Here is a 20643-nt window from a genome sequence, read left to right as displayed (position 1 = left end):
CTATATATAATTATGGACTGATATGAACCAATTCCTGCATGGTTGTTGGTTACCATATACTAACATCACGTACCAAATTTCAACCGAATGGGAAGAATTTTGCTCTTCCAAGGTGCTCCGGAGGTCAAATCAGGGGATCGGTTTATATGGAGCCTATATATAATTATGGACCGATATCGACCAATTTTTGCACGACCATTAGAGACCATATACTTACACCATGTACCAAATTTCAGCCGGATCGGATGAAATTTGCTTCTCTTAGAGGCTCCGCAAGCCAAATGGGGGATGGGTTTATATGGGGGCTATATATAATTATGGACCGATGCGGACCAATTTTTGTATGGTTGTTAGAGACCATATACTAACATCACGTACTAAATTTCAGCCAGATCGGATGAAATTTGCTTCTCTTAGAGGCTCCGAAAGCCAAATCAGGCGATCGGTTTATATGGGGGCTATATATAATTATGGACCGATGCGGACCAATTTTTGCATGGTTGTTAGAGACCGTATACTAACACCATGTACTAAATTTCAGCCGGATCGGATGAAATTTGCTTCTCTTAGAGGGTCTGCAAGCCAAATTTGGAGGTCCGTTTATATGGGGGCTATACGTAAAAGTGGACCGATATGGCCCATTTGCAATACCATCTGACCTACATTAATAACAACTAATTGTGCCAAGTTTCAAGTCGATAACAGGTTGTCTGATAAGTCCCCGGTCTGACGCATAGATGGCGTCGCTAGTATTAAATGTATATTATTTTTATATAGTACCAACCTTCAAATGATTCGTGTCAAAATTTGACGTCTGTAAGTCAATTAGTTTGTGAGATAGAGCGTCTTTTGTGAAGCAACTTTTGTTATTGTGAAAAAAAGAGAAAAAAAGGAAAAGGAAGGAACGCAGTGGACGCCCGAAAGAGGTGGTTACCGACGAAAACATCAAAAAATCCAGCTCTATGCAAAATGGGTGCCGCGCGAGCTCACATTTGACCAAAAACAACAACGTGTTGATGATTCTGAGCGGTGTTTGCAGCTGTTAACTCGTAATACACCCCAGTTTTTTCGTCGATATGTGACAATGGATGAAACATGGCTCCATCACTACACTCCTGAGTCCAATCGACAGTCGGCTGAGTGGACAGCGACCTGTGAACCGTCTCCAAAGCGTGGAAAGACTCAAAAGTCCGCTGGCAAAGTAAAGGCCTCTGTTTTTTGGGATGCGCATGGAATAATTTTTATCTATTATCTTGAAAAGGGAAAAACCATCAACAGTGACTATTATATGGCGTTATTGGAGCGTTTGAAGGTCGAAATCGCGGAAAAAGACCCCATATGAAGAAGAAAAACGTGTTGTTCCACCAAGACAACGCACCGTGCCACAAGTCATTGAGAACGATGGCAAAAATGCATGAATTGGGCTTCGAATTGCTTCCCCACCCTCCGTATTCTCCAGATCTGGCCCCCAGCGACTTTTTCTTGTTCTCAGACCTCAAAAGGATGCTCGCGGGGAAAAAATTTGGCTGCAATGAATAGGTGATCGTCGAAACTGAGGCCTATTTTGAGGCTAAACCGAAGGAGTACTACCAAAATGGTATCACAAAATTGGAAGGTTGTTAAATCGTTGTATCGCTCTTGAAGGGAACTATGTTGAATAATAAAAACGAATTTTGACAAAAAAAATTTGATTTTCTTTGTTAGACCGGGGACTTATCACCCAAACTGTTAGCTTGTTTCGTTCGGATGTTAGCGTGATTTCAACGGACGGACGGTAAAGCTGGGTAAAAAATTTTAAAAAATATAATTATAACCTTCTCCACACTGTGGAACAGGGTATTATAAGTTAGTGCATATGTTTGCAACACCCAGAAGGAGACGAGATAGACACATGGTGTCTTTGGCAAAAATGCTTAGGGTGGGCTCCTGAGTCGATATAGCCATGTCCGTCTGTCCGTGAACACATTTTTGTAATCAAAGTCTAGGTCGCAGTTTTAGTCCAATCGACTTCAAAATTGGCACAAGTATGTGTTTTGGCTCAGAATAGATCCCTATTGATTTTGGAAGAAATCGGTTCAGATTTAGATATAGCTCCCATATATATATTTCGCCCGATATGGACTTATATGGCCCCAGAACCCAGCGTTTTACCCTAATTTACTTAAAATTTAGCACAAGAACTATAGTCAAGTGTGCCAAATTTTATTGAAATCTGTTCAGATTTAGATATAGCTCCCATATATATCTTTCGCCCGATATGGACAAATACGGTCCCAGAAGCCAGAGTTTTACCCCAATTTAGTTGAAATTTTGCACAGGGAGTAGAATTAGCATTGCAGCTATGCGTGTCAAATTTGGTTGAAACCGGTTCAGATTTAGATAACTCCCATATATAGCTTTCGCCCGAGGCTAATTTTTTCCTCCAATTTAGTTGAAATTTTGCACAGGGAGTAGAATTATCATTGTAGCTATGCGTGCCAAATTTGGTTTAAATCGGTTCAGATTTAGATATATCTCCCATATATAGCTTTCGCCCGATTTACACTCATATGACCACAGAGGCCAATTTTTAACTCCGATTTAGTTGAAACTTTGCACAGGGAGTAGAATTAGCATTGTTGCTATGCGTGCCAAATTTGGTTGAAATCGGTTCAGATTTAGATTAGCTCCCGTATATAGTTTTCGCCCGATTTACACTCATATGACCACAGAGGCTAATTTTTTGCTCCGATTTAATTGAAATTTTGCACAGGGAGTAGAATTAGCATTGTTGCTATGCGTGCCAAATTTGGTTGTAATCGGTTCATATTTAGATATATCTCCCATATATAGCTTTCGCCCGATTTACACTCATATGACCACAGAGGTCAATTTTTAACTCCGATTTAGTTGAAATTTTGCACAGGGAGTAGAATTGTAGGTATACGTGCTAAATTTGGTTGAAATCGGTTCAGATTTAGATATAGCTCCCATATATAGTTTTCGCCCGATTTACACTCATATGACCACAGAGGCAAATTTTTTGCTCCGATTTAGTTGAAATTTTGCACAGGGAGTAGAATTAGCATTGTTGCTATGCGTGCCAAATTTGGTTGAAATCGGTTCAGATTTAGATATAGCTCCCATGTATAGCTTTCGCCCGATTTACACATATATGACCACAGAGGCCAATTTTTTGCTCCGATTTAGTTGACATTTTGCACAAGGAGTAGAATTAGTTTTGTAGCAATGCGTGCCAAATTTGGTTGAAATCGGTTCAGATTTAGATATAGCTCCCATATAAAGGGTGATTTGTTAAGAGCTTGAGGCCAATTTTTAACTCCGATTTAGTTGAAATTTTGCACAGAGAGTAGAATTAGCATTGCTGCTATGCGTGCCAAATTTGGTTGAAATCGGTTCAGATTTAGATATAGCTCCCATATATATGTTTTTCTGATTTCGACAAAAATGGTCAAAATACCAACATATTCCTTGTAAAATCGCCACTGCTTAGTCAAAAAGTTGTCAATATGACTCTAATTTTCCTAAACTTCTAAAACATATATATCGAGCGATAAATCATAAATAAACTTTTTCGAAGTTTCCTTAAAATTGCTTCAGACATTGCCGACATAAATTTTGAGTCTATAGATTTTGTAGAAGTCTATCAAATTCTGTCTAGATCGAGTGATATTTATATGTATGTATTTGGGACAAATCTTTTTATATACCCCCAACACATTTGACGGATGTGATATGGTATCGAAAATTTAGATTTAGGGTATAATATAGTCGGCACCGCCCGACTTTAGGTTAAGGTTAGGTTAAAGTGGCAGCCCGATTAAGATTCAGGCTCACTTAGACTATTCACTATTCAGTCCATTGTGATAACCGCCCGACTTTAGACTTTCCTTACTTGTTTTTTTTTTAATTCAAGTAAAATATGTTAATATTAGCATCGGTAATTATTTGGAAATAACTTTAAATTTTACAGAAACTCCAACGTAAAGATTGCCCAAATTTTCAAATTATCCTCCTATATTTGCATTTACATTTTAGGTTAACCTCTTATGTTATAGAGGAAGTTTATTGCTCAAAATTTTGACATAGTTGCTGAAGAAGTGAATCTGTTAGTTTAAGACAAACAAATTCACTAAGCACTATCTGATGTTTGTTTGATGGATAAAGGCAAAGAATGAAATGAATTCAACAAATATTTGCAGCCTATGTTGAATGTTTTTTTTTCTGATCATGATTCATGCAACAGTGTGCAATTGTGATTTAAGGATTTCGAGTATAAATGGCTACTAGGGTTTTTTTTACTATCGAAAGGCAAAGGATGAAGGCTATTTAGTGAATGGAGGATCATAAAATATAAATTTTTATCCTAGTATATACCTTTCTTTGGAATACTGAATTACCAGTTTAGACACATTTTCTACTGGAAGCCACTCAAGAACGCCATTCATGCTGTACCATAATATTATGCTGTACCATAATAAAATATTATGAAAATTTTCAATAATAGTATGGAATTTTTCATCTTTAATATAATTAATTTCAAACATGAGCCTTGCAAAAAACAAATCAATTCCAGTTTTTTAAATAAAAATAAATAATTTACTCCCTTCGGCGACGTATCATCATCTTGACATATTCAAGAGAATTACTATCACCTTGAAAACTATTCCAATTGATGCCTTGCTGTTTGTCAACTCCATATTTTCCATTCAGATTGCTGCCAAAAAAGAAGACACAGTTTTTAAATCAAATATCAAATACCCATTCTAATATTCATCTTTACCTTCTATAACAAGATGCATACCACCAGGCTCCCATATATTCCGTAGCACAATTGGTCGCACGTAGATCATTATCTTGATCTTTTGTGGAAAATTTCATCCTCAATTGGTAAAGCATTGAGTCGCCAGCATTTCCTATATATTTCCCCAACGTTTTAAGCATATAGAAATCACTTTCATTGGATATCTGAAAATTACTGTAGCGAGCATATCTTTCATCATCTTTATCTCTTAGAATAATCAGCAATTCTTGTGGTCCCAAATAATTGGTTAGAGCATACAATTTGTCTAGGCCAATCCAAAATTCTCCGGGGGCATTACCAAATCCATTTTTATATTCAGTCCAATTACGATAGAAATTTTCCGACCCATCTTGGCGTTTTTGTATTACAATCCAACCTCCATTTTCCGTTTTGGCATCACATTCAACCAAAAAACTTTCATTACTATAGGCATTGATTTGAATTTTATAGAGGCCGCTGCGTTTAGTGCAACTAGTAGCGTCATCACAATTCGTAGGAGTATAATTCCTCTGACTATAGGAGCGAGAGCAAAAATGAGAAAAGAAACAAAGCAATGTGATAAATTAAATAATTAAATTAAAACGCTAAAAAAGTGGTTTGTGTCAAATATATCACAAGAGATGCAAATATTACTAATAAAATAGCAACATCCAAAAACTATAAATGTTACAACAGTCATGTTACCCAATACAAGTTTAGAATGAAAGCAACCAGTTATTTCAGTGGGAAATAAAATGAGATATCTCTCATTGTAAGAAAGAGTAACATTAAGTATGGAGAGCAATGATAGTAACATTTATGCATGTTAACCAACACAAGTTTAGAATGAAAGCAACCAGTTATTTCAGTGGGAAATAAAATGAGATATCTCTCATTGTAAGAAAGAGTAACATTAAGTATGGAGAGCAATGATAGTAACATTTATGCAGGCTTATCTTATGTTAATGGAGAATATATGATTGTAATAAATTATAATAAAAATCTGCTTAATTTAACGAGACATTTTTTTTTTGTGTAATGACAGGAATGAGGTTTGTGTCAAATTTATCACAAGAGGTGTACATGTTAGTAATAAAATAGCAACAGCCAAAAACAATAAATGCTATAATAACTACCAGGGATGGAAAATACAATTTTTAAGAAAGTACAAAAAAGGTATTTTTTGAACGAAAAGGTACTTTTCGCTAAATTTCAAATAAAATTCTATTGGAAAATTATTGTCAAGGGCTCCTTTAGAAATAAAATTTTGACAAAATGTTCTATAGAAATAAAATTTTCTATAGAAATAAAATTTTGACAAAATTGTCTATAGAAATAACATTTTGACAAAATTGTCTATAGAAATAAAATTTTGACAAAATTGTCTATAGAAATAAAATCTTGACAAAATATTCTATGAAAATAAAATTTTGACAACATTTTCTATGAAAATAAAATTTTGACAAAATTTTCTATAGAGATAAAAAATGTTATTTCTATAGAAATTTTTGTCAACAATTTATTTCTATAGAAAATTTTGTCAAAATTTTATTTCTATAGAAAATGTTTTCACAATTTCATTTTCATAGAAAATTTTATTTCTATAGAAAATTTTGTCAACATTTTATTTCTATAGAAAATTTGTCAAAATTTTATTTCCAAAGAAAATTTGTCAAAATTTTATTTCTCTAGAAAATTTTGTCAAAATTTTATTTCTATAGAAAATTTTGTCAAAATTTTATTTCTATAGAAAACTTTGTCAAAATTTTATTTTTATAGTAAATTTTGTCAAAATTTTATTTCTATAGAAAATTTTTTCAAACTTTTATTTCTATAGAAAATTTTGTCAAAATTAAATTTCTATAGCAATTTTGTTAAAATTGTATTTCTATAAAAAAATTGTCAAATTTTCATTTCTATAGAAAATTTTGTCGACATTTTATTTCTATAGAAAATTATGTCAAAATTTTATTTCTAAAGAAAATTTTTTCAAAATTTTATTTCTATAGCAATTTTGTTAAAATTGTATTTCTATAAAAAAAAATTTTTCAAATTTTCATTTCTATAGAAAATGTTGTCAACATTTTATTTCTATAGAAAATTTTGTCAAAATTTTATTTCTAAAGAAAATATTGTCAAAATTTTATTTCTCTAGAAAATTTTGTCAAAATTTTATTTCTATAGAAAATTTTGTCAAAATTTTATTTTTATAGTAAATTTTGTCAAAATTTTATTTCTATAGAAAATTTTGTCAAAATTTTATTTTTATAGTAAATTTTGTCAAAATTTTATTTCTAAAAAAAATTTTTCAAAATTTTATTTCTATAGAAAATTTTTTAAAAATTTTATTTCTATAGAAAATTTTTTCAAAATTTTATTTCTATAGAAAATTTTGTCAAAATTAAATTTCTATAGCAATTTTGTTAAAATTGTATTTCTATAAAAAAAATTGTTAAATTTTTATTTCTATAGAAAATTTTGTAAAATTTTTGTTCCCATAAAAAATTTTTTCGAAATTTTATTTTTATAGAAAATTTTGTCAATAATTTATTTCTATAGAAAATTTTGTCAAAATTGTATATCTATAGATTTGAGGCGATCATATTCCATTCATGCGTGCAACAAATATGATAGATCATATTAACTTATGTTATTGCTAAGAATAACATAATTTAAATTAAATTCAATTCATTTTGGTCCCAGATACAAAGTAACTTAACTTACCATTTTTCTGGCATAACATCGCATCTTATATCAAATATCGGCATCTCTAAAATATTTCGATTGATAGGATATTATGAAAAATTCTTCTTAAAATAATATTCAAACATACCTTTGTTTAGTGATTCTTCTTGTTTTTGTTTATCATCAAATCTATAGGAAAAATGAAATAAGAATTCAGATGAAAGGGAATTTCTTAGAATTTTGTTATTAAAATGGAATTACAATTAAGACAATTGCTTATATCGAATGTTCACAGAATAAAACAAAATATATAAAGGGTAGTTACATTGTAAGTGCCGATGTTGAATGTGAACCACACCTAAACGCCAAGTTTTTTCCGAATTTTATTTCACATTTCTCTATTTCAGACTTACTCAATTTGAACCATGGAGAGATACACAATCCAACAACGTGTTAAAGTTATCCAGACTTATTATGAAAATTTTCGAAGAAAATCATCTTCAGTGATGAGGCACATTATCACCTCAGTGGATTCGTCAATAAACAGAATTGCCGCATTTGGGCGAATGAGAATCCAAGAGTGATTGTCGAAAAACCAATGCACCCACAAAGAGTGACTGTTTGGTGCGGTTTATGGGCTGGCGGCATCATCGGGCCGTATTTTTTCCAAAATGAGGCCGGTCAGGCAGTTACTGTGAATGGTGTTCGCTATCGTGAGATGAAAACGAACTTTTTATGGCCCGAATTGGAAGATATGGATGTGGACGATATGTGGTTTCAGCAGGATGGTGCCACTTGCCACACAGCTAACGAAACAATGGCTCTTTTGCGCAACAAATTCAATGGCCGTGTAATCTCACGTAATGGCGATGTCAATTGGCCGCCAAGGTCATGTGATTTGACACCGTTGGACTTGTTTCTTTGGGGTTATTTGAAAGAAAAGGTGTACGTCGATAAGCCAGCAACAATTCAAGAGCTAAAGGATGAGATAATTCGGCACATTAACGGCATAGAACCTCCATTATGCATCAGCGTCATCGAAAATTTGGACCATCGGATGGAGATGTGCCACCGAGGGCACGGCGCCCATTTGGCCGATATTTTGTCTGTATGGTTAAAATGGTGATGATTTGGCGCCAATGATTTTCTTCTTTATTATACCCTGCGCCACATTGTGGAACAGCGTATTATAAGTTAGTGCATATGTTTGCAACACCCAGAAGGAGACGAGATAGACCCATGGTGTCTTTGGCAAAAATGCTCAGGGTGGGCTCTTGAGTCGATATAGCGATGTCCGTCTGTCCGTGAACACATTTTTGTAATCAAAGTCTAGGTCGCAGTTTTAGTCCAATCGACTTCAAATTTGGCACAAGTATGTGTTTTGGCTCAGAATAGATCCCTATTGATTTTGGAAGAAATCGGTTCAGATTTAGATATAGCTCCCATATATATATTTCGCCCGATATGGACTTATATGGCCCCAGAAGCCAGAGTTTTAACCTAATTTACTTAAAATTTTGCACAAGAAGAACAATTAGGACTATAGTCAAGTGTGCCAAGTTTTATTGAAATCGGTTCAGATTTAGATATAGCTCCCATATATATCTTTCGCCCGATTTACACTCCTATGACCACAGAGGCTAATTTTTTGCTCCGATTTAGTTGAAATTTTGCACACAGAGTAGAATTAGCATCGTTGCTATGCGTGCAAAATTTGGTTGAAATCGGTTCAGATTTAGATATAGCTCCAATATATAGCTTTCGGCCGATTTACACTCATATGACCACAGAGGCCAATTTTTTGGTCCGATTTAGATGAAATTTTGCACAGGGAGCAGAATTAGCATTGTAGCTATGCGTGCTAAATTTGGTTGAAATCGGTTCAGATTTAGATATATCTCCCATATATAGCTTTCGCCCGATTTACACTCATATGACCAATTTTTAACTCCGATTTAGTTGAAATTTTGCACAGGGAGTAGAATTAGCATTGTTGCTATGCGTGCCAAATTTGGTTGAAATCGGTTCAGATTTAGATATAGCTCCCATATATGTTTTTCTGATTTCGACAAAAATGGTCAAAATACCAACATTTTCCTTGTAGAATCGCCACTGCTTAGTCAAAAAGTTGTAAAAATGACTCTAATTTTCCTAAACTTCTAATACATATATATCGAGCGATAAATCATAAATAAACTTTTTCGAAGTTTCCTTAAAATTGCTTCAGATTTAAACGTTTCCCATATTTTTTTACTAACATTGTGTTCCACCCTAGTGCATTAGCTGAATTAAATTTTGAGTCTATAGATTTTGTAGAAGTCTATCAAATTCTTCCAGATCGAGTGATATTTAAATGTATGTATTTGGGACAAACCTTTATATATAGCACCCAACACATTTGACGGATGTAATATGGTATCGAAAATGTAGATCTACAAAGTGGTGCAGGGTATAATATAGTCGGCCCCGCCCGACTTTAGACTTTCCTTACTTGTTTTTTACTAACATTGTGTTCCACCCTAGTGCATTAGCCGACTTAAATTTTAAGTCTATAGATTTTGTAGAAGTCTATCAAATTCTGTCCAGATCGAGTGATATTTAAATGTATGTATTTGGGACAAACATTTATATATAGCCCTCAACACATTTGACGGATGTGATATGGTATCGAAAATTTAGATCTACAAAGTGGTGCAGGGTATAATATAGTCGGCCCCGCCCGACTTTAGACTTTCCTTACTTGTTTTTAGTTCATTTTTTCTTCTTTCAGAGGATGTAATTTCGTGAACTGCAGTTAAAAAGTACAACAGGGCATTAAATTTTCCTGGTTTTAACAACAAAGCAAAATCTAGTTCAATTTTCGTGCGAGGTAGTTCATTCTTCCTATACGAGGAATACCACCCACCACTAAATCGCCTATAGAAACTTTCGTTGATTTTTTTTTTGAGGGCAGTTACACTATTTACAATACAATTTACCTCTGAGTCAGGTCCATTATGAGATTCCTTGTTTCTATCAAAAGCTTATGATCATTGGCATTGGCATCATTGGTATGTTTTAATATGTGAAACTCCTTAAATTTTATACAATATTATAATAATTTAACAAATATCAATAAATTCTATTACCACATGATTTCCCAAGATTAACGATAAAAAATTTAAAAGAATTGCAATTAAATTAATTCTTCGACCCATTATATGGCTGATATCAGTTAATTGCGATGCGTCTTGTTACGATGCAAACTTAACAATGAGTTACTGAATTCTACAATGATGTATTTTAAAATTATTTAGCATGAATTACCGGAATAAGAATGTATGGCGTTATTTAAAATACTGATAAGCCTGTAAAATGGGAAAGTATGGTACAAATGACTGAGTATCTTAAATATATGCTTTTATAAACATTAATCTCTAAAATTTTTGCAAGAAAAAAACAAAAATAAAAAAATTCCTGTCATAAAATACACATGCCAACAAAAAAAAAACATAATTATATTAATATATATACACAAAATTGTCAAAAATGTCTTCATTCAAGGAATAGAGGTATCAAATATATAATTAATAAAATGTTTCTAAGCTCAATTAGTCTTTAATTCCATTATCAATTAAGCGGGATATATGAGAACCACGACGTATTTCTTGTGAAAGGAATTTTTAATAAAAATCTGAAAGAAATGTAAGTTTATTATATTGTATATAAAGGGTGATTCTTTTGAGGTTAGGATTTTCATGCATTAGTATTTGACAGATCACGTGGGATTTCAGACATGGTGTCAAAGAGAAAGATGCTCAGTATGCTTTGACATTTCATCATGAATAGACTTACTAACGAGCAACGCTTGCAAATCATTGAATTTTATTACCAAAATCAGTGTTCGGTTCGAAATGTGTTTCGCGCTTTACGTCCGATTTATGGTCTACATAATCGACCAAGTGAGCAAACAATTAATGCGATTGTGACCAAGTTTCGCACTCAGTTTACTTTATTGGACATTAAACCAACCACACGAATGCGTACAGTGCGTACAGAAGAGAATATTGCGTCTGTTTCTGAGAGTGTTGCTGAAGACCGTGAAATGTCGATTCGTCGCCGTTCGCAGCAATTGGGTTTGTGTTATTCGACCACATGGAAGATTTTACGCAAAGATCTTGGTGTAAAACCGTATAAAATACAGCTCGTGCAAGAACTGAAGCCGAACGATCTGCCACAACGTCGAATTTTCAGTGAATGGGCCCTAGAAAAGTTGGCAGAAAATCCGCTTTTTTATCGACAAATTTTGTTCAGCGATGAGGCTCATTTCTGGTTGAATGGCTACGTAAATAAGCAAAATTGCCGCATTTGGAGTGAAGAGCAACCAGAACTGCCCATGCATCCCGAAAAATGCACTGTTTGGTGTGGTTTGTACGCTGGTGGAATCATTGGACCGTATTTTTTCAAAGATGCTGTTGGACGCAACGTTACGGTGAATGGCGATCGCTATCGTTCGATGCTAACAAACTTTTTGTTGCCAAAAATGGAAGAACTGAACTTGGTTGACATGTGGTTTCAACAAGATGGCGCTACATGCCACACAGCTCGCGATTCTATGGCCATTTTGAGGGAAAACTTCGGAGAACAATTCATCTCAAGAAATGGACCGGTAAGTTGGCCACCAAGATCATGCGATTTGACGCCTTTAGACTATTTTTTGTGGGGCTACGTCAAGTCTAAAGTCTGCAGAAATAAGCCAGCAACTATTCCAGCTTTGGAAGACAACATTTCCGAAGAAATTCGGGCTATTCCAGCCGAAATGCTCGAAAAAGTTGCCCAAAATTGGACTTTCCGAATGGACCACCTAAGACGCAGCCGCGGTCAACATTTAAATGAAATTATCTTCAAAAAGTAAATGTCATGGACCAATCTAACGTTTCAAATAAAGAACCGATGAGATTTTGCAAATTTTATGCGTTTTTTTTTTAAAAAAGTTATCAAGCTCTCAACAAATCACCCTTTATAACGAATCGTCATTTTAACACTCGAAATAGAATATTGAAATCCTTTAAAACTTGGCCAATTGATACCTTTACCGCTTCGGTGGTCTCCATTATTTGCCGTTTAAATTGCTATAAATAAAAATGCTTTAAATATTAATTATGTTCGTCTTGTACTAGTTAGTATTTACTAATTTCATATTTTAGTTTCAGTTACTAGTAAATGAGTACTCAATATACCGCGATTTCGGGACGGGATTAATCCCGAAATGACATCCCTAATCCTAATGTAGTGTTTCTATACTAGAATTAATAGACATTTATTTTGTTTGTTATGCATATTTTATTAGCATACATGCAAATTATTTAAGTATTAAATTTTTTATATAAATATATTGAAGAATTACAGGAATTACATATTTTATTAAATACAGTATAACCTCTCTAATCCGGACACTCGCTAGTCCGGACAATCCAAACTACTTAAAATTTATTTGTACTGTAGTCCGAACAAAAATCGAAACTATATACGTCCGGACTAGGGAGATTGTACTGTGTTGTACTCTATGCGCCGTCCAGAATATAAATTTATCCGGACGGAATGTCTGTGTTTGAAAAGAATCTTACAGTGTGGCCAATCGATACGAATTGTCGGCGATGACTAAATATTCGATAAATGTGTTATCGATCACATTAATAAGCAGCAGTATCGATTATGCCGTCCGACTTAACTTATATTGTGGCCAACATCTGGGATATGAGCGACACGAGCACTGCCTTCCGGATAAACTTATCGTCTGGATGGCGCATAAAGTGAAGTCTAAATATTACGCTGTAAGTTTTAATTTAGGTCGACATATTCATGTTGGATAATTTGTGGTTGCCATATCGTTCTATTCCTTAAATCGTGAGATTCCCACACTATTCACGGCGGCGTCTTATCATCATTTTTACGTTCACAATTGAATGATTGGAACCCTTATAGGTATGCCAATTGATACCTTTTCCAAATGAAATATCACCGTATTTTCCGTTTAAATTACTGAAAAGGAAAAAAATAGTGTGATTTAGGAAACTCTTCGTTCTATATAAATGCTCATATGGAAAACAATTTATTGATAGGTTATCGAAGGATTTTATATGGTAAAAATAGGCTGGAAAGAGTCAAGGAGTTGCTTAGCTTTCACGAAAGTGACCAGTTATCGAATTTGATTTTCTCCGATGAGAAGCCATTCCAAATTGTGCAGTTTGTGAACAAACAAAGTGATCGAGTTTAAAGAGGTCAAATGAAAAATTACATCTTCGATTGGCCACCAGAACTCAATGACGGCAGATGGTCGCTACCAGCTGGTATTCTTCGACCATGGAGTCAATATAAATTCCCCATACTATCAGAAAAATGTCCTAAAGACATTATTGGAGCCCTGGGCAGACAGACATTTCAATCGCAGACCATGGATATTCCAACAGAATACCCAAGAATGGTTTAAAAGGAGGATCCTCACTTCATTTTCTTTTGCGCCTGAGTTATTTTGGAGAGTAAGTTTTTCAGCTGTGGATTATCCCACTTCAGTAATGCTGGTGACATTTCGGAGGGTTTCAAAGCTTCTCGAAGTGGTTTCACTGCAATGTGGAACGCCGTTCGGACTCGGCTATAAAAAGGAGGTCCCTTGTCATTGAGCTTAACATAGAATCGGGCAGCACTCAGTGATAAGAGAGATGTGGTATCTCATTGGACTGAATAGTCCAATAATCTCAAGACGGGAATGGGCCAAAATACCGTGGAACCACTTTCGTGCAGCGTGTGATGTCTTTGTCGCCAATTCGAGTAATCTTGACTTATTTGATGTTATTGCCGATACTTTCTACATCTCTACTCTTCCACTTACCTTAAATGACATTTATCATACCACCATGCCCCCGTATATCTCTGAGCACAATTGCTTACATCCTTATCATGATCACGATCCCTGGTTGTAAATTCCATATTAATATGAGATTCTAGGGAATCACCAGCAGTTCCCGAATACTGGCCCAATGATTTCAGCTTATATAGTTCCTCCTCATTACCAATGGCAAATGAACTGTAACGAGCATATTTATAAACGCCAACTTCCTCAATGACTACTAGTAATTCCTGTGGCCCCAGATAATTGGTCAGAGCATGAAGTTTATCCAATCCAATAAAAAATTCGCTTTGTATATTACCAAAGCCATCCTTATAGAAAATCCAATCGCGATAAAAATTCTCTGAACCATCATGACGACGTTGTATTAGAAGCCAGCCACCATTTAAAGTTTTCGCATCACATTCGACCAGAAATGGGTCTTTGCTAAATTTTTCAACTACAATTTTATAAATACCATTACGTTTTATACATGCAGTGGCCTGGTCGCAATTGATGGGTAAATCTTTAGTTTTACTGATAAAAAAAGAAGATATATAAAAAAATATTAATATACGAACATAATAAGGTAATTTGATATAAAGATAAGAAGAATAAGAAAGGAAAATCAAGGAACTCTATAACTAAGGTGGGGAAGTGAAAAGATGTCATGTGGTCTATGGCTGCAGATGGGACACACGTCGGCTACGCTGATAGTTAGGAATTATGGCGGCTGCACTTGCCTGATCCTAGTAGAGCCAAAAGTATCCTACTCTGCCGTGAGATGTTTCTTTCCCCCGGTGCTACCGGCAGTGGTCGGATTCCGAGAACAGAATTAACCTTGTAGCTTCTCACCGCTTCAGCTACAGTATCCTCACGAATCCTGTTCAGAACTGCCTGGTATGCTGCCTGATCTAGACGCTCTTTTTTGTAACCCTGGATCTCGAGCTCCAGCAGGTGAAGATCATGCTTGAGCTTGCCTATCCAAAAAATGGTGATATGGATGGTTACTGCTATGACAACCCAGGTGATAGAGTCTTGCAACATGTAATTGTATCTACGCACAAGGATGATCTTTGACTCAACCTAAAGCATTAGCCCGTCTGATCTGCATATCAGGAAGAAAGCTGAGGTAATATTCATGTGATTAAAAGGCTTGGACTCGCTTAGAAACTCGGTCTGCAGGCACACATAACTTGTTCCCCCAGTTGGACAACACTTAAGGACGATCTCTATGGTGACTAGGCATGTATATGAGGACAGGCAGAGATTGACTATCCCAAGTATAGACGACTGGGAAGAAAAGCATATACATTTTGGAGATCTGAACATTTATATGGACGGGTCGAAAATGGTTGAAGGTACGGGCAGTGGTATCTACTAGGAGCTAGGAATCAGGGAGGCATATGGAATGGACAGCGCATACAGCATCTTTCAGGTGAAGGTATTTGCTATTGCCAAAGCTGCGGAGCTACTATCAGGCAGCAATAAAGGTCTTGGATAATATAAACATAACGTAGAAGGTAGTCAGCTGCTGTCGTAGAGAACTTAGGGTTCTTACTGAACTGTACATGGTGGAATAAGAGGTAATGGTTAGGTTAGGTTAAAGTGGCAGCCCGATTAAGTTTCAGGCTCACTTAGACTATTCAGTTCATTGTTATACCACATTAACTAAAAGTACCTATTATATATAAGCACTTCTAGTTTTAACAGCAGAACCTTCTCGATTAACAGGTTGGCTGATAAGTCTGGCACATAGATGGCTTCGTTAGTATTAAATGCATATTATTTTTATGTAGTACCAACCTTCAAATGATTCGTGTCAAAATTTGACGTCTGTAAGTCATTTAGTTTGTGAGATATAGCGTCATTTGTGAAGGCACTTTTGTTATTGTGAAAAAAATTGAAAAAAAGGAATTTCCTTTGTTTTGATAAAATAGTGTTTTCTGAAGGAAAAAATACGGTGGAAGCAAAAACTTTGCTTGATAATGAGTTTCCGGACTCTGCCCCAGGGAAATCAACTATAATTGATTGGTATGCAAAATTCAAGCGTGGTGAAATGAGCACGGAGGACGGTGAACGCAGTGGACGCCCGAAAGAGGTGGTTACCGACGAAAACATCAAAAAAATCCACAAAATGATTTTGAATGACCGTAAAATGAAGTTGATCGAGATAGCAGATGCATTAAAGATATCAAAGGAACGTGTTGGTCATATCTTTCATCAATATTTGGATATGCGGAAGCTCTGTGCAAAATGGGAGCCGCGCGAGCTCACATTTGACCAAAAACAACAACGTGTTGATGATTCTGAGCGGTGTTTGCAGCTGTTAACTCGTAATACACCCGAGTTTTTCTATCGATATGTGACAATGGATGAAACATGGCTCCATCACTACACTCATGAGTCCAATCGACAGTCGGCTGAGTGGACAGCGACCGGTGAACCGTCTCCGAAGCGTGGGAAGACTCAAAAGTCCGCTGGCAAAGTAATGGCCTCTGTTTTTTGGGAGTCGCATGGAATAATTTTTATCGATTATCTTGAGAAGGGAAAAACCATCAACAGTGACTATTATATGGCGTTATTGGAGCGTTTAAAAGTCAAAATCGCGGCAAAACGGACCCATATGAAGAAGAAAAATGTGTTGTTCCACCAAGACAACGCACCGAGCCACAAGTCAATGAGAACGATGGCAAAAATTCATGAATTGGTGCTTCGAATTGCTTCCCCACCAAACGTATTCTCCAGATCTGGCCCCCAGCGACTTTTTCTAGTTCTCAGACCTCAAAAGGATGCTCGCAGGGAAAAAATTTGGCTGCAATGAAAAGGTGATCGCCGAAACTGAGGCCTATTTTGAGGCAATACAGAAGGAGTACTACCAAAATGGTATCAAAAAATTGGAAGGTCATTATAATCCTTGTATCGGTCTTGAAGGGAACTATGTTGAATAATAACATTTTGAAAAAAAAAATGTGTTTTTCTTTGTTAGAAGGGGACTCATCAGCCAACCTGTTATTTCCTTCTGTTGAACCAACCCGATTGTTATTAAAACATTAGCAGACTGCTTAAGTTAACCTTTTCCACATCCCAGGCCAGTAATCAAAAGCTATATGCCCCTAAAATTCGCTTACTCCTTACACAAAAAGCAGGACACTCACACAATAAGTGATTCCTTTTCCACCGCATCATGACAGCTCATACAGTAGTCATTATACTTCGCGCCAATTGTTTTTGCAAAATCGCCTATAAGGCAGTGACCCGTTATAGCAGATATCAGGAGTGAAATCTGACATCTTGAGAACACTAGCATATCTAGTGTGCGGTTTAAGTTTAAATGGGGCCATATTTGTTTGGTGTCGTTACAACCCTTGCAATTCTCCCATCGAACATTTGTCATCATAACAGCCTTCTTATGCAGAGCTTACAACAGTTAGCCAGAGGCATACCAACAGATTTTAGTTCCCCTGGAATATGTGACGTAGTTCCTAACCTTGCTAACTCATCCGCTTCGCCGTTCCCCGGTATGTTCCTATGACCAGGCACCCATATTAGGTAAATATTGTACTGCTCAGCCATCTCGTTGAGAGATTTGCGGCAGTCGAAGGCCGTTTTCGAGTTAAGAACACAGAATCCAAGGTTGATTGTCTGAGTATATATTAATGCCAATATTTTTGGGAACATTACTTTACGGCCAATTCGCCACCTTTTATATTGCTAGTATTTCTACCTGAAAAACACTACAGTGATTGGGTAATCGTATATACTTCGAAACCCACTTTTCCATCAAATTTGGAGCCATCCGTGTAGAAATCTATATGACGTTTATTCCCCGGGGGCTGTGTGGACCACGCCTCACTGTTGGGGATTAGAGTTTCAATAAGAGGCAATGAGGAGCAGATGTGCTGGCTAAGGAAAGTGCACGTGACATGGATAACATCGTTACGGACGTTTCCCCCCACAACCTATATATATATTTACAGAGTCAATGTCAAAGGAACGACTGACTTACTGTGTGGGTTGCGAGCAGATTAGTTATTCCGGACGACAGTGCTCGTGTCGAACATATCCCATATATTGTGCACATTATAAGTTAAGTCCGAAGGCATGATCGATACTGCTTCATGTTTATGGGATCGATAACACATTTACCGATTATTTAGTCATCGCCGACAAGTCGTATCGATCCGACACACTGTAAAATTGTTTCCAAACACCGACATTCCGTCCGGAATAACTGATAGTCTGTAAAGCGCATAATATGGAAGACAAGAGTAGTAGAAACACTGGATTTCTAGTGGCGGCGCATTGAGAGCATTTGATACCGTCAATATGTATCATAATAAGACACAAAACACTTGGAAAGCACATGGATTGGCTTAATGATATTTGTAGATAATGGCTGGACCCGTAGGCTACCACTTTTTGTGCAAGTGCCCGGCATTATCTTTTAGAATAAATAAGATACTGATTCCTTTTTTCCGGACATTCCGTCCGGAATAACTGATAGTCTGTAAAGCGCATAATATGGAATACAAGAGTAGTAGAAATTTTAATTTTATTATCTTTTAGAATAAACAAGATACTGGGTTTCTTTTCAGAATATTACTGAGGTAAGTGGATACCATTTTCCTTTCTACGGATTTGTTGTCATCCTCTATAACCTAACCTAACGTAACCTATCAAGAAATAGTCGAATGTATATATGGTTCGTAAATGTACCCTTTCGCGATCTTCAAATTTTTAAAAGTTGTCTGAAATATTGGATGTAATTTGTTTACAAACGAAACGATATATGCATATATTTGTTGTAATTGGTAATGTACGCGAACAGACCTACTTTTTATCCTTTCGTTTGAAGGACCCCTAAGGAATTTCAACAAATTGTATAGAGTTGCCACTATACATTTTCTTACCATTTCTCTGGTATTGGATCAAAACGTACATCAAATACAGGTAGTTCTGGAGAAATTTAAAGTAAAACATTATTACATGAAAATGTGTGTGAAAAAAATGTATATAATGATATATACCTTTAATTGTATCATTTATATTATTAATATTATCCATGAATCTGAAATAAAACAAGATAATCACTGTTAACTCAATTTGGAGAGCATTACTTTTAATTACGGGAGATTAATTCAGATAGGAAATTATACCTTCTATTTATATTTTGCATTAAACTCTTCATTTCTTCCAAATCAGCTAACATTTTCTGTTGCACAACATTTCCGGGAGATTTGGTTATATCGGTATCCTGCAAAAATAACAATTGGTTTATACTCTTATCCATTTTTCCGAGATTTAACTTACCTCTGAAATTCCAAACAAACAGTTACAGGAAATAATTATTAATACTATAAGAAAGCCTATTTGTGTTCGTCTAAACATTGTGACTTCCCTAAATAAACTGTTGCAATTTTCCGCATTTCATCTGAACTTATAATGAAAGTTCACCAGAGAATTTGACCATGGACTTTAATTTAATTATGCACAAGAAAACAAATCTTAATTTATTTACCTACTTAAATATGATCTTTAAATAGGTAAGAGGGCATTGTATTCAAGTCAGAGATGGGATTAGGCGAATGTTAATTTGATTATGCATGTCACTCGTTAGCATTATAGAAGGTCATCGATTATTATTGTATGGGCTGTTGGAAAACCTGCTGACAAAAGTTAATATGTCCAAGAACTCAAGAAGTAATCTTGGGAGATAGTTGCATAAGCAAACAACAGAGGTCACTGTAATTCTGTAGCATGTTTGCTTAATGGCATGTCTTAAATCAAAAACAGTAAAGACATAAGTCTAATAGTATTCCAAAACCATGGGCAAAAGAAAATATGACGCGAGAAATATAGGACACGCCTCTACCATGTTTCTATCTCAGTTAGGACAAACTAAGTTTCCTTTCCTTCGGTGCTAGGGCGTTGGTCGGATTCCTAGAAGAGGATTTGTAGTTTCTTACTGCCTCAGCTACAGTACCCTCATGAATTTTGTTCAGGACTGCTGGATCTTTGGATAAAGTGTGCTGATCGAGGATCTCTACGACTAAGGTGGGATGAGTCCAGAGTGATTTGATGGTGAGTAGCAGATGGGCCAACAAAAAGGTGACGCATGTCATGTGTCCCTTGATTGCAGATGGAATCCACACGTCAGCTACATTGCTATCACTCACTTATAGGTGGGAAGTGAGGCGGCTGCTTAATTGGGCCAAAACAGTGTTGCCAGGTTAGGCAGCACTGTTTTGGCCCAAATTTGGGGTTCCCCAAATTTAGGGGTTTTTTCACGTTTAGAGAGATTTTTTGG

The 20643-nt window shown here is 35.7% G+C and overlaps 2 protein-coding genes across 2 annotated transcripts; both read right to left on the bottom strand.

Annotated features, from left to right (window-relative positions):
- Nucleotides 1-4494: 4494 nt before the first annotated feature.
- Nucleotides 4495-10800, bottom strand: LOC142238251 (ryncolin-4-like). Its single transcript, XM_075309852.1, has 6 exons — nt 10597-10800; nt 10447-10541; nt 7617-7657; nt 7508-7553; nt 4784-5317; nt 4495-4717 (listed from the first exon to the last, which is right to left on the bottom strand). The coding sequence occupies exons 1-6, from the start codon at nt 10663-10665 to the stop codon at nt 4600-4602; spliced, it is 903 nt and encodes a 300-aa protein (XP_075165967.1). The 5' UTR covers nt 10666-10800; the 3' UTR covers nt 4495-4599.
- A 1966-nt stretch (nt 10801-12766) lies between these two features.
- Nucleotides 12767-19792, bottom strand: LOC142220641 (ficolin-1-like). Its single transcript, XM_075289880.1, has 6 exons — nt 19647-19792; nt 19493-19590; nt 19364-19404; nt 19247-19292; nt 14337-14870; nt 12767-13489 (listed from the first exon to the last, which is right to left on the bottom strand). Exons 1-6 carry the CDS (start codon nt 19722-19724, stop codon nt 13369-13371), a joined length of 918 nt encoding a protein of 305 aa, XP_075145995.1. The 5' UTR covers nt 19725-19792; the 3' UTR covers nt 12767-13368.
- Nucleotides 19793-20643: the final 851 nt, after the last annotated feature.

The sequence above is a fragment of the Haematobia irritans genome, chromosome 1, assembly GCF_050003625.1.
Source record: "Haematobia irritans isolate KBUSLIRL chromosome 1, ASM5000362v1, whole genome shotgun sequence".
In the NCBI taxonomy this organism is placed as follows: domain Eukaryota; kingdom Metazoa; phylum Arthropoda; class Insecta; order Diptera; family Muscidae; genus Haematobia; species Haematobia irritans.
This window is presented reverse-complemented; position numbering and strand designations above follow the sequence as displayed.